At 38.4% G+C, this 14,959-nt stretch overlaps 1 protein-coding gene across 1 annotated transcript in view; it reads right to left on the reverse strand.

The window, feature by feature from the left end:
- The window catches only part of LOC145394511 ((3R)-3-hydroxyacyl-CoA dehydrogenase-like), a 74,636-nt gene that overhangs the window by 41,524 nt on the left and 18,153 nt on the right, over window positions 1-14,959 (reverse strand). The window contains exons 3-5 of the mRNA XM_080268355.1: window positions 11,662-11,855; window positions 11,356-11,540; window positions 11,067-11,194 (exon numbers count right to left, since the gene is read on the reverse strand). Coding sequence (XP_080124481.1) covers window positions 11,067-11,194; window positions 11,356-11,540; window positions 11,662-11,855 — 507 coding nt within the window. The remainder of the gene's footprint in view (window positions 1-11,066; window positions 11,195-11,355; window positions 11,541-11,661; window positions 11,856-14,959) is intronic.

The raw sequence follows: 14,959 nt of genomic DNA on the forward strand, positions 1-14,959 counted from the left end.
ATAACCTTTCCTACTTCATTCATTCTAAAATTCAATTCTTCATCTATTCTTCTGTCCGCAGCAACATGTGACCCCAAATGCCTAAAACACTCTACCTCCTCAAGCTACACACTATTCAAAACTATATTCATCCTCCAACCATCTACTAACCTTGTAAACTTCATCACTTTACTCCTATTTTCATTTTCTATAAATTTTCTCCATTCACACACCCTTCCAAACTCCTCTACCAACTGTCTCAATCTCTCCTCTGAATCAGCCACCAGAGCAGTGTCGTCTGGAAACAGCAGCTGATTCAGATTCCACTCTATACCATCAGCATTCACCAGACTCAAACCTCCACATAACTCTCGCATTCACCTCCTTACAACACCATCCATATAAATATTAAACAACCAAGGTGACATCACATATCTCTGACACAGGTCCATTCTCACGGGAAACCAGTTACCGTGCTCACAGTATTTCCCAATTTTACCCACATTATATTATTTACCCCCATCAGTTCTGTCATATGCTTTTTTTTTTAAATCCATGAATGCCCAAAATACATCCTTACCTTTCACCAAATACTTTTCACACACCTGTCTCACACCAAACACCTGATCCACACATCCTCTCCCTCTCCTAATGCCACACTGCCCATCACCAGTCACTCCCTCTGTACCCTCTCTAACTTTCTTAATTAACACTTTACCAAGCACCTTACCTACAACACTCAACAGTCTTATATCCCTAAAGCTACTGCATTCATACTTATCACCCCTATTTTTATACAGCGGAACCACACACGCATTTGCCCAGTCACGCGGCACCATACCTCTTACAAAAGACACACTGAGCAATCTTACTAACAACTCAACAATAGTCGCTCCGCCATCTTTCAGACATTCCACAACACACCTATCCATACCTGAAGCTTTCCCTGCTTTCATATCCTTTTTTGCCTCCTGCACTTCAAAAAATCATTCAACTCTCCCAATACATTTATTCCTTGCACCCTTCCATCTACCACAATCTCAGTCTCCCTTTCCTCCTCTACATTTAACAGTTTTTCAAAATACTCTGCTCATCCCTTCCTTACTGCAAGCATCTCAATTAATATCCTTCCATCTTCTGCTAGAGTGGGAATTGTAGCAGTTGAGAATGTAGTTGGTATGCATGTTGTGCCTGGAAGAAGTGAAAATGGGGAACGAATGATAGGAATGTGTGCTGAGCGAGAGATGGTGATTGGAAATACTTGGGTGAGACTCGAGTGAAGGGTTGTTGATAGAGCTTTGATGTAGCATGTTGTTGTGTCCACGAATGTAAGAGGAAGATTGTTGGATGTGAGAGTTTTGAGGGAGGAAGGTGGTGTGTCTGACCGCTACCTGGTGGAGGGAAAGTTGAGAGTAGGTATGAGGTTTGTGAGAGCTAGGAGAGTTAGGTGTGGCAGGGAAGTTTTGAAGGTGAGTGAGTTGGACAAAAAATAGAAAATGACTGAGTATCAGGAGAACTTGAAAGATGAGTGGAATGCAGTAAAAGATCAGAAAAATGACAGTGTGGAGGAGGAATGTTTAAGAGTGCTGTGGTGGGACATGTGAAAGAGGTGTGTGGTGTGGGACGAGTGGGTGGTGGTGTAAGAAAGGGAAGTGAATGGTGGTGCGAGGACGTACGTATGGCTGTGGCTGAGAAGAGACGTGCATATGAAGTGTGGTTGCAGAGGAAGGATGAGGTGTCAATTGAGAGGTATCAGGAGAAGAGGAATAGGGCGAGAAGGGCTGTGTTATGCTAATGTGGCAGCAGATTAGAGGTGGGGTAGGCTGTTGACACAATTTTCAACAGAATAAGGAAATGTTTTGGAATGAGGTGAAAAGGGTGCGAAAGGAAGAGTCTGGGAGGAAGAGGGAGTAAAAGCAGAGGATGGACTTCCTATATTTATTCATCTGATTCAGTATTTGTATCAATAGTAAAAGAATATTAACCCACCCCATCCCGACCACTTTTCCACCACTGACTCCCCCCAGTCCCGACCATTTTTGGAAAAAAAAATTTTTGGCTCAAACCTCCGCTTTTGGTGAGAAACATCGAAAATTCATAGAGAAATCGCTCACCTGAGGTTTAAAATACTCGATCCAGGTAGGAGTACTTCCTTACCTTACAGGGTTTTCTCTCAGGCTGGCTGCAAAGAAAACGAGTTCTATGGGAAGATAACTATTCCACACCACTCATAAACGATATTTATTTATTTATTTGGAACGAATTTATATGCAGTATGAAAGTATATTGGTTTTCAAATGGTAATATAGGCATTATAAGCATTGTTTCACTCACTAACTCATCACCATTCCTGACCTTTGCCACATTACCTGATCATCATTTCTGACTGTTTCTTCCTCTAATGTTTGTCCTCCACATTGTCATCGATTGGGGAATCACTCTGGCCCTGAATTTCGTACCGTGGCATGACATGGCTTTACTGGCCAGGTCACTGATAACAGGTGAATTGCTGAAAAAAGGGCATGCAGGGGAGGGGAGGAAGTCATGCTGGGTAAGGCATTGTCCCTGCCTGGCATCTTGTAGAGGAAGGTGTCCTGTGTATACGTGCCAAAAATCACTCATGAAAATTGAAAATTTTGCAAATTAGGGACCTTGCAATTGATTCGCGTTTATGTACGTCGATGGGATTGGCAGTGACAAAACGTGTGGACGTTAATTCACGTCGACGGGACGCCGCGGGTTAACAGTTATTTTTAAGTCATTCAACTTTATTCATTTTATATCATTTAGGTTTGGTTAAATAAAAAATCTGAAAATGCATTTCAGTTCTCCAGCTATTTTTGTGTCCGTTTGTTGGATTTATTTAGTCTGTGTAACAGCATGTTGCACTGCCAGATTTTAATTATATTCATTCAATCAATCTGTGTAACAGCAGAACTATAGAGAAAAGAATCTGTCCATTTAGTCTGGTGAAGCCTGGGACAAAAATGACATCTCGCTCTAATGTCCACTCTTCCTCCTGATGTTAGACATCTACATCCGGCTAATTAACCCAATAACTGTGACATACTTCATGTGATCTAACACTTGTAGTTGCGATGTACATCATATGAGTAAACTTTTTTTTTTTTTTTTTTTATGGGCATGCTACATATTTCTCCCATATCTTCTCATTACTTCATCACGGCTGAACTAAGCTAAATAATGAACTCATATTTGTTTTACCTATACTTTTCTATGCACTTTTTCATTTCATATGGGCAAAAATTATTTGAGATTTTATTCCAGTTTTGTCAGTATGTGTTCTTACTTAATTGTTCTTACCTAATTGTATCTTTACAGGAATGAGTCAAGCTCGTACTCTCCCGTGTCTTAAACCATATTTATCGTACATATCCTTAAATTTGTGAATTATTTTGGCACACACTATTTCATTCGGTAATGCATTCCATTGATCAATTGCTCTGTTTGGGAAACTGAATTTCCTTACGTCTTTATCACCTCTCTTCTTATGCAGTTTTTTGCAGTGTCCTCTTGCTGATGCTTCTCCATATGTTACGTAATCATTTATGTCTATTTTCTTCTTCCCTGATATGCACTTATATAGCATTATCATGTCACCTCTTTTTCCTTCTCTCCTGTAGTGTTGGTAGATTCAGTTTATTTAGTCTTTCTTCGTAGCTTAGGCCTCTTAAGCTTGGTATCCATCTTGTAGCGGCCCTTTGAACTTTTTCAGTCTTGTTTATGTGTTTTTTAAGATGAGGACTCCAGACTACTGATGCATATTCCAGGGCTAGCCTTATGAATGATGTTATTATCCTTCTTAGCATGTCTTCATTTATGTATGTGTATGCTATTCTCATATTTGCAAGCAGTGTATACATGTTCCGTACCTTCTCGCTGATGTGGTCAGCCGGAGATAGTCTGTTATTGATAATCACACCTAGGTCCTTCTCTCTTTCTGATCTGTATAGGGTTTTATTTCCTAACTTATAATCCCAATCAGGTCTTTTTCCACTTTTACAAAACTTGATTACATGACACTTGTTCACATTGAATTCCATTTGGCATGTATTACTCCATTCATGAAGTTTATTTAATTCTTCTTGTAGCTCTTTACAAGAGTCTGTGTTAGTAATTCTCCTTTGTATTTTTGCATCATCTGCAAACATATTCAGATATCTCTCATTTCCAGTGTTACTGTTTATATCATTTATATACACTAAAAACATGATTGGTGCCAGCACTGAACCCTGTGGTACTCCACTAGTCACTTCTTTCCATGATGAGTAGTTTCCTCTTAGTACTGTTCTCATTTCTCTTTTTATGAGAGAATCTTGCATCCAACAAAACAGTTTGTCTCGAATTCCTCCTTGATGGCACAGTTTCCATAAAAGTCTTTGGTGTGGTATTGTGTCAAAAGCTTTCTTGAAATCTAAATAGATACTGTCAACCCACTCTTCTCTTTCCTGTATTGTGTTTGTTACTCAGTCATAGTAGCTCAACAGATTAGTAACACATGATTTTCCTTTTCTGAAACCAAACTGTCTTTCTGTTATCATACTGTGTTCTTCTAGATGATTTACCCAAGCTTTTCTTATAAGCTTTTCTAATACCTTGCTTACAACACTGGTCAGTGATACTGGTCGGTAGTTGAGTGGATTTTGTCTATTTCCTTTCTTGAATCAGGGGACAATATTTGCTTTCTTCCAAGTATCAGGTAGTTTACCTTGACTCAAGGATTTCTTGAAAATAAAAAATAATGGTTTACTTAACTCCTTTGCACATTCTCGTAGTACCCAACATGAAATTTCATCAGGACCACTTGCTTTTCCTCTGTCTAATTTACTTAACTCCTCCTGTATTACTTTTTCTGCTATTTGTATATTTGGTAGTATGTGTGGACATGCATGTTCCACATAGTCCCTTTCAATTTTTTTTTCTACTGTAAAAAATAATTGGAAATTCTTATTTAGTGCTTCACAAATATCTTTCTCTTGTGTATAAGTGCTTCCCTCCTCCGTAATGGATTGTATTATATCTTTTACTTTGGTTTTGCTTCTGATGTATCTGTAAAACAGCTTTGGTTGATCACTACTTTTATTTATTATATCGTCCTCAAACTGTTTTAGGGCTTCCCTCCTTATTCTTGTATAATCGTTTCTTGCCTGTTTGTAATTATTATACGCCCTTTCACTATTGTGTCTTCTGTATCTATTCCACAACAAATCTCTTCTTTCTTTTGAATTTTTACATTCTCTATTGAACCATTTCTGTATTTTCTTATCTGCTTCTTTGTGCTGTGGGATGTACTTCTGGACTCCTATTTCATAAAATTCACAGAATTCTTTATATACAGCATTTAAATCTTGTCCTCTAAGCTCATTTTCCTAATCAACTTCTAAGAAATACTTCTTTAGGTCTTGATAATTTCCCCTTTTATAATTTAGCTCTTTTTGTAACTTTCATTGCTGTTAACTATGTCATATGCTATCTTGAATTTGTAATTTAGTACTGCATGATCGCTTTTGCCGAGTGGAGGGTGATATATTAAACTGTCAATATCATTTTCTTGCCTAGTAAGTATTAGATCTAGCACTGAAGGTACATCGAGTCCTCTTTTTCTGGTGGTTTCCCTCACATGTTGCGTTAGGAAAAACTCTTGCACGAGATCCAGGAACTTTTGGTCCCAACAGCTTTCTTGGCTAATTATATCTGGAGTATTCCAATTTATATTTGTATTGAAATCTCCAGTTAGTATAATTCTTTCCGATTTCTCTTCCATTTTATGTAGCAATGCTCTTAAACTCTGAATTGTACTCTCTGCCAGGTCCTCATATTCGTCTCTTTCCCATGTGTTTAATCTGGGTGGCATGTACAAATTGGCTACAATTACTTTCCCTTCACATGTGTTGATCTCTACTGCAATCAGTTCTACTTGTGATGGTATATCTTGTTTTATTTCATTGACTTTTAGATTTTTCTTAGTTAATATTATAATTCCTCCTCCTTTTTTTAAATTTCTGTCTCTTCTCCATGTATTGTATTCCTCTAAGTTTAGTACGTCATTGGATATCGTTGGTGTTAATTTTGTTTCAGTTAGGCATATTATTTGTGGTTCATTTTCTCTGACATAATCATTCATCCCTAGTAATTTAGATACCATTCCATCCACATTTGAGTACATCAACTTTATCATCTTGTTTATATACATGTCATGACATGGTTCTACTACCTTCCTCCTTTTTATTCCCTCCTGTTTGTGTACCACTTTCGTACCTACAATCCTATTACTTTGTAAAAAAAAATGTGTTCTTCTTCTCTTCTGATCTTCCCTCATTTTTTGTTTTTGCTTCCTCCCTCTTCTCTTTCAGTAATTTCAGTTCCTCTTGTGTTAGGCATCTTTTTATCCATACATTTTTGAACTCCTCTTTTTCCATAAGATTCTTTGCATTTTTTAGTATCTCCTCCACAGTGTTTACACTCTGGAAAGTCACCTTTAGAGGTCTTGTCTTGCTTTTTTCGTATTTCCCTAACCTTTTGTGTTCCTCTATGTCTTTACTACAGATTTCCTCTGATACTTCTTTCAGTAAGCTCATTACATTTGTCATCTCCTTTTTGTCTCTTGTGATCTTGTTTTTTACTTCCTCCTCTTCAATACCAGTGATTACTATAGATTTGTTTATATCTACTGAATCTCTGACTAACTTTGGATTGTTTTGGATTATTCTTTTCAGTTCCTGTTTAATGCTTTTTTCCTCCACACTTGTTTCTAAGTCTTTCTTTAATTTCACCATTTCAGCATACGTGGTTTCCACATCATTTTTGTAGCTTTGCACAGCTTCATTCACCTGTGTTATCTTCTCAATATCACTGCTCTGGTCTATCAGTCTGCTTACTTGCCTAATTGTCTCTGTATCATTTTTGAACTCTTCCATAACACTTTCTTGATTGACTACTGTACTTGCCATTTCACTCATTTTCTTCCTAAGGGTACTCAATTCCACTGTTAGTTCACTGATGGTTGTGTCTTTCTTGTTGGCCTCCCTTCCTAGTTTTCTATTTCTTCCTTTTGCAAGTGCATCTGCTTCTTTATTTCATCAATTTCATTTTTGAAAGCCATTTCCAGTTTGTGTACACGTTCAACCAGTCTATTGTGAGTCTCCACTTCAACCAGTTCTTGGTAGAAATCATCATCTTGCTTTCTACCTTTACCCTTTTTCTTTTCCTAATTTGCTTTACTAAAGAATGTGTCCATTTTGCAATACTAAAAGCACAGAGTACATGTACTAACATTCCCCGTGCAGCTGTAGTCTAAACAAACCTCAGCTCACTGAGCGCATTCTTTCGCCTCTCGGTTCTCTTTTCTGTTTGAACAAGTCTTGTTTAAACTTTTTTTTTTTTTTTAGTAATGAAAAATCATTTAGTCTAACCTGGTACAGAGCTTGACTCATATAAAGATACTAATTTAGGTAATGCCACTGGCCATGCTGGCTCAGTACGGAGCGCCGACGTCGCATGTATGCACTCTCTGACTCCCAATGTGTGTGTGTGTCTGTGTGTGTGTTCTTACCTACCTAATTGTTCTTACCTAATTGTATCTTTACAGGAATGAGTCAAGCTCGTACTGTCCCGTGTCTTAAAAAATATTTATCGTACATATCCTTAAACTTGTGAATTGTTTTGGCACACACTATTTCATTCGGTAGTGCATTCCACTGATCAATTGCTCTGTTTGGGAAACTGATGTTCCTTACGTCTTTATCAACTCTCTTCTTATGCAATTTTTTGCAGTGTCCTCTTGCTGATGCTTCTCCATATGTTAAGTAATCATTTATGTCTATTTTCTCCTTTCCTGATATGCATTTATATAGCATTATCATGTCACCTCTTTTCCTTCTCTCCTGTAGTATTGGTAGATTCAGTTTATTTAGTCTTTCTTCGTAGCTTAGGTCCCTTAAGCTTGGTATACATCTTGTAGAGGCCCTTTGAACTTTTTCAATCTTGTCTATGTGCTTTTTGAGATGAGGACTCCAGACTACTGATGCATATTCCAGGGTTGGTCTAATGAATGATGTTATTATCCTTCTTAGCATGTCTTCATTTATGTATGTGAATCCTATTCTCATATTTGCAAGCAGTGTATACATGTTCCGTACCTTCTCGCTGATGTGGTCAGCTGGAGATAGTCTGTTATTGATAATCACACCTAGGTCTTTCTCTCCTTATGATGTGTATAGGATTTTTTTTCCAAACTTATAATCCCAATCAGGTCTTTTTCCACTTTTACCAAACTTCATTACATGACACTTGTCCACATTGAATTCCATTTGCCATGTACTACTCCATTCATGAAGTTTATTTAATTCTTCTTGTAGCTCTCTACAAGAGTCTGTGTTAGTAATTCATCTTTGAATTTTTGCATCATCTGCAAACATATTCAGATAGCTCTCATTTCCAGTGTTACTGTTTATATCATTTTTATACACTAAAAACATGATTGGTCCCAACACTGAACCCTGTGGTACTCCAATAGTCACTTCTTTCCATGATGAGTAGTTTCCTCTTAGTACTGTCCTAATTTCTCTTTTTATAAGAAAGTCTTGCATCCAACAAAACAGTTTGCCTCGAATTCCTCCTTGATATTACAGTTTCCATAAAAGTCTTTGGTGTGGTACTGTGTCAAAAGCTTTCTTGAAATCTAAATAGATACTGTCCACCCATCCTTCCCTTTCCTGTATTGTGTTTGTTACTCTGTCATGGTAGCTCAACAGATTAGTAACACATGATTTTCCTTTTCTGAAACCAAACTGTCTTTCTGTTATCATACTGTGTTCTTCTAGATGATTTACCCAAGCTTTTCTTATAAGTTTTTCTAATACCTTGCTTACAACACTGGTCAGTGATAGTGGTCGGTAGTTGAGTGGATTATGTCTATTTCCTTCCTTGAATAAGGGGACAATATTTGCTTTTTTCCAAATATCAGGTAGTTTACCTTGACTCAAGGATTTCTTAAAAATTAAAAATAATGGTTTACATAACTCCTTTGCACATTCTCGTAATACCCAACATGAAATTTCATCAGGACCACTTGCTTTTCCTCTGTCTAATCTACTTAACTCCTCCTGTATTACTTTTTCTACTATTTGTATATCTGGTAGTATATGTGAACACGCGTGTTCCACATAGTCCCTTTCAATTTTTTTTTCTTCTGTAAAAACTAATTGGAAATTCTTATTTAGTGCTTTACATATATCTTTCTCTTGTGTATAAGTGATTCCCTCGTCCGTAATGGATTGTATTATATCTTTTACTTTAGTTTTGCTTCTGATATAGCTGTAAAACAGCTTTGGTTGATCACTACTTTTATTTATTATATCCTCCTCAAACTGTTTTTGGGCTTCCCTCCTTATTCTTGTATAGTCGTTTCTTGCCTGTTTGTAATTATTATACGCCCTTTCCCTATTGTGTCTTCTGTATCTATTTCACAACAAATCTCTTCTTTCTTTTGATGTTTTACATTCTGTATTGAACCATTTCTGTATTTTCTTATGTGCTTCTTTGTGCTGTGGGATGTACTTCTGGACTCCTATTTCATAAAATTCACAAAATTTTTTATATACAGCATTTAAATCTTGTCCTCTAAGCTCATTTTCCCAATCATCTTCTAAGAAATACTTCTTTAGGTCTTGATAATTTCCCTTTTTATAGTTTAGGCTCTTTTTATAACTATCATTGCTGTTTACTATGTCATATGCTATCCTGAAGCTATAATTTAGTACTGCATGATCGCTTTTGCCGAGTGGAGGGTGATATATTAAACTGTCAATATCATTTTCTTGCCTTGTAAATATTAGATCTAGCACTGAAGGTACATCATGTCCTCTCTTTCTGGTGGTTTCCCTCACATGTTGCGCTAAGAAAAACTCTTGTACGAGATCCAGGAGCTTTTGGTCCCAACAGCATTCTTGGCTATTTATATCTAGAGTATTCCAATTTATATTTGTATTGAAGTCCCCAGTTAATATAATTCTTTCCGATTTCTCTTCCATTTTATGTAGCAATGATCTTACACTCTGATTTGTACTCTCTGCCAGGTCTTCATATTCGTCTCTTTCCCATGTGTTTGATCTGGGTGGCTTGTACAAATTGGCTACAATAAATTTACCTTCAGATGTGTCGATCTCTACTGCAATCAGTTCTACTTGTGATGGTATATCTAGTTTTATTTCCTTGACTTTTAGATTTTTCTTAGTTAATATTATAATTCCTCCTTCTTTTTTTTTAAATATCTGTCTCTTCTCCATATATTGTATTCCTCTAAGTTTATTATGTCATTTGATATCCTTGGTATTAATTTTGTTTCAGTTAGGCATATTATTTGTGGTTCATTTTCTCTGACATAATCATTCATCTCTAGTAATTTAGATACCATTCCATCCACATTTGAGTACATCAATTTTATCATCTTGTTTATATACTTGTCATGACATGGTTCTACTACCTTCCTCCTTTTTCTTCCATCCTGTTTGTGTACCACTTTCGTACCTGCAATCCTATCACTTTGTAAAAAAAATTTCTTCTTCTCCTCTTCTGATCTTCCCTCATTTTTTTGTTTTTGCTTCCTACCTTTTCTCTTTCAGTAATTCCAGTTCCTCTTGTGTTAGGCATCTTTTTATCCATACATTTTTGAACTCCTCTTTTTCCTTAAGATTCTTTGCATTTTTTAGTATCTCTTCCACAGTGTTTACACTCTGGAAAGTCACCTTTAGAGGTCTTGTCTTGCTTTCTCGTATTTCCCTAACCTTTTGTGTTCCTCTATGTCTTTACTACAGATTTCCTCTGATACTTCTTTCAGTAAGCTCGTTACATTTGCCATCTCCTTTTTGTCTCTTGTGATTTTGTTTTTAACTTCTTCCTCTTCTATACCAGTGATTGCTATTGTGTGTGTGTGTGTGTGTGTGCAAGAGGGTAGACTTGAAAACCTAATGCCGCAATTGTTGGATTAAGTATTATCACTTCAAAAATGAAGCCACGACTCCTCTCACAAAGTTGCCCCTACCAACCAACACGTTACCTCCACTAACCTTCAGGATGGCCAAGTCTGCCCAGTGGTGTGAGCCGCTTGTGGTTCTCAAGTATCTCCTCACTTGCGCCTGCTGCCATTGGTGTGTCAATTAGTCCAGGTAACACACAGTTTACACGTATGGCTTTGCTGAAATGGTAAGGAGTTTCAGTAATATACTTTTTAGTATGGAAGAATCATATAAAAAAAAATCTTTATATATGAGGAAATTAATTACCAGCATTAAAGCAAATACGGAATATGGAAGCCATGATCAGTCCATTGTTTACATTCCTATGTGGTTTAGCTACCTTGCTAATTCCGCAGCACACGTCTTGGTGAGTGAAATAACTCCTCCTTTGCTGGCACTATAGCCACCCAAATAGGTATGGCCAGTTTTCCCCAAAATACTTGCAATATTCACTATTGCACCTTTGGAATCTTTCCCATTATCCAGCAGTGATGTTGCAAAAGCCTGGGTTACCAAGAAAATTCCCTGCGGAATTCAATATGATAATTATATTAGATTCATTGTTGCTTGTGCATCAGTTTTAATTTCAAAATAGTTTGACCATATAATGTTACTTTTTATATCATGTACACAACTTGGAACTGACCTTTAGGTTGACATCAATAATTTTCTGCCACAAGTCATCATCAGCCTCTGAAATTAGAGCGAAGGTGGCCACACCGGCACAGTTGACTAGCAGTGAGGGGGGGGCGTCACACTGATCCTGGGCAAACTTCATGGCGTCCTCCACACTCCTCCTGTCTTTCACGTCCATGGCCACAGCCACGTGCTGCTGACCACCTGCCGGAGACAGGAGAATAATGCATATTATCTTTCTTAGAATATATTTCAAGATGTTTTGTGAACAATAACTCCAAAATTCAGCCTACCAGAGAATTCTCGGGTGCAAATGGCAATTACAGGAAAAGTTATGTGCAGTGTCAAGCCAAAAATTATATATATATATATATATATATATATATATATATATATATATCATCCAGTCACTCAATGTAGAGTGATGCTATATAAGCTCTACACTAAGTGACAAGCCAAATGGTTTCCTGTACCCAGGAAATCATTTATTATGCTAGGTGGTAACCATATAATCGGGGTGTCTGACAGGGTTAAGTGTCCCCCAGATTCCCGTATCCAAAATTACTTCATCATGGTAGTCATTTCGGAGAGCCTCAGAGGGCCCAATACCTGCCCAGGGCCTCAAATGGGCAGACTCATTTGGCCATGTGGAATGTGAGAGATGTGAATGAGGAAAGCAAGAGGGTGGAAGTGGTGAATGTGTTCAAGAGTACGAGATATGCTGTGATGGCATTGCGTGAATCGAAAATGAAAGGATGGGAAGTGGAGGAGTGGGAGGGTGTGAAATGTGAGATCGGGAATGAATGGGAGATGAAGATGCAAGGAAAGAGTTGCTTTGTTAATGAATGACGTGTGGCAGAGTGGAATGAGAGACTACAAATGTGTCAGCTCGAGGTGTATGTATGTCAAGTTCAATTTTGAGAACGTGAAAGTGGCAGTGATTGTACCGTATGCAACGTGTGAGGACAGAAGTGAGAGAGAAAGACAGGTTTTGGGATGAGGTGAGTGAAGTAGTGGGAGAAATGCCCAGGAGCTACAAAGTGATCGTGATGAGGGATATGAATGGAAGAGTAGGCACTGGTCCTGAGGATGACATAATGGGTTGTTATGGAGTACCAGGAGAAAATGATAATGGGAAACAACTAAAGGATATGTGCTGTGAGAGGACGATGTGGAGGTCTGTCAGATCATATGATTGTGGTATGCAAGATCAAGCTGAGATGAGTGAGGTGGATCAAGAGAGAGAGGAGCAGTCAGGAAAAAAGTCTATAACTTGAGAAGCTAAGAATCAAAGAAATGGCAGATGATTACTGGACCAAAGTATAGGACGAGTTAGATTCAATGAACTGGAATGAATTGGATTTGGACAGCCTGTGGAATTCATATAGGGATTGATAGTTAGGAATGCTAAAGTGGTGTGTGGTGTGGCAAGAGTATCAACAAAAAACAAGGATACGGCATGATGGGATGAGGAGATTAAGGGAGCAGTGAAGGAAAAGAGGAAGAACTGGCTAAAGTGGTTAAAAGATTGGGGTTCAGTTGAAATAAGAACTGAGTATATCGAGGGCAAGAAACACGAAAAGAGACTGGTGAAGTGGAAAAAGGAGGTAAATGATGGTCTGGGAAGAAAAATGAATGCAAACTACTCTGAAAATAGGAAATTATTCTGGAAAGAGGTGCGGAAATGTAGAAGTGAAAGCAGAAAGAAATGTGATGGTGTGAAGCATGCAGGTGGTAGGTTACTAACCCATGGAGATGAAGTAAGGACCAGATGGAAAGAATATTTTGAAAGCCTAATGAATGAAAATAGAGAGAGCAGAGCGGCTGTAAACATGATTGGTTTTGGGGGAGTGAGGAGAAGGAATTAAGTGCCAGGAGGCGTGACACTCGCACAGGTGAAGAGTGCAGTGAAGTGGCTGAAAAATGGGAACGTAGCTGGGGTTGATGAGGTGTATGCAGAGATGCTTAACCCTTAGCCGCCAGGGGGTTTCCGGCCGCAGCACACGCCTCCCTACGGGCGATTTCCGAGATTTTGGAAAAAATACCCTTACTTCAAACCCTTATATCTGCCAAACTATAATAGCTAGAGAATTCAATGAAAGTTCATAAGACTCACCAACTCTTCCTCTTTCCAATGAAGGTAGCCCAAGGTCTCTAGGTGGTCCCGTCAATGAGTAACAATGAGTTGAAGACGAGTGGTTTTTCACGTTTTGGCGCGCGGCTCTGAGCACGGGCCACTGGCCATGGCATTGGCCCAGCCGGCTAGCGTTGGTAGCACTGATTGGATTGGTGATTGTAACACTGCCCGAGCGTCCTTGGAATGCGGAATATTCCACTCGTTTTCTCTACTTCTCCTTACTCACCACCGTGAAAATGAGTCATCACCCGGTTCATGTGGCTCACCCAAGGATTTACCTTCCACACCACCATGCCACTAAGCCCCGTTGGTGCGTGGAAAAGAAATATCTCGTAGTTTTTCTGTACTCACTTCTTCCGTAAATAATCATATTTCTCCTTTACTAAGACACTTAGAAATGCACTTTACATCACGATTACGGGTAATTGCCCTTTTACAAGTAAATGCTGTTGCTCTTTCACGCATTATCGTAGAGTATGAGGTAATTATTTGTACTGTAAATCAGACTGCTTTGTACTAATCAGGGTTATAGTGAAAATCATGTAAATGTTTCACACAACTAACATTATTTGTACTTCACATCACAGATACACTGATGCTCATATTTGGCACAATCCCCCTGAGTATTGAGTGAAATAATTTAGGTGTACTGAAGCAGGTATTGTTCATTGTGGCTCACTCACAAGTGGTTTTCTTTCAGGTAACAGGTAGGCAAACTCAAGGTATATCCAATAATTTTCTAACCAATATCCAATAAACAGTATCAACTCCTGTATTGCACTTAACATAAATCACTTATATGCACTTGTAGAACTTATAAAAGACATATCTTAGCACTTTCTATAATTCACTTACAAAATCACACATTTCACTCATTTATGAAAATACACAAACTTCTGCACTGCTGTACACTATTTACACTTCCCCACACACCTGCTCAGTACTCATACCACTCCCGAAGGGCCTGGTTGTGGAGAATTTGCCCTTGAAGTGGTAGGCTGAAGTGTGGGGGAGCGCAAGCAGGCGGCGAGAGTGTGGGGGAAACGGCTCCGCGACGTTTTTTTCCACAGATGACCGCCAGGTCCGCGTCACGTTCCCGATGTCCTGGGTCATATTGCACCTCCTCATCGCCGAAATCATCACTTTCATAGACTGTCCCTTCCTCCTGCAG

The sequence above is a fragment of the Coenobita brevimanus genome, chromosome 27, assembly GCF_032717465.1.
Source record: "Coenobita brevimanus isolate Jiangsu-jjx chromosome 27, ASM3271746v2, whole genome shotgun sequence".
In the NCBI taxonomy this organism is placed as follows: Eukaryota; Metazoa; Arthropoda; class Malacostraca; order Decapoda; family Coenobitidae; genus Coenobita; species Coenobita brevimanus.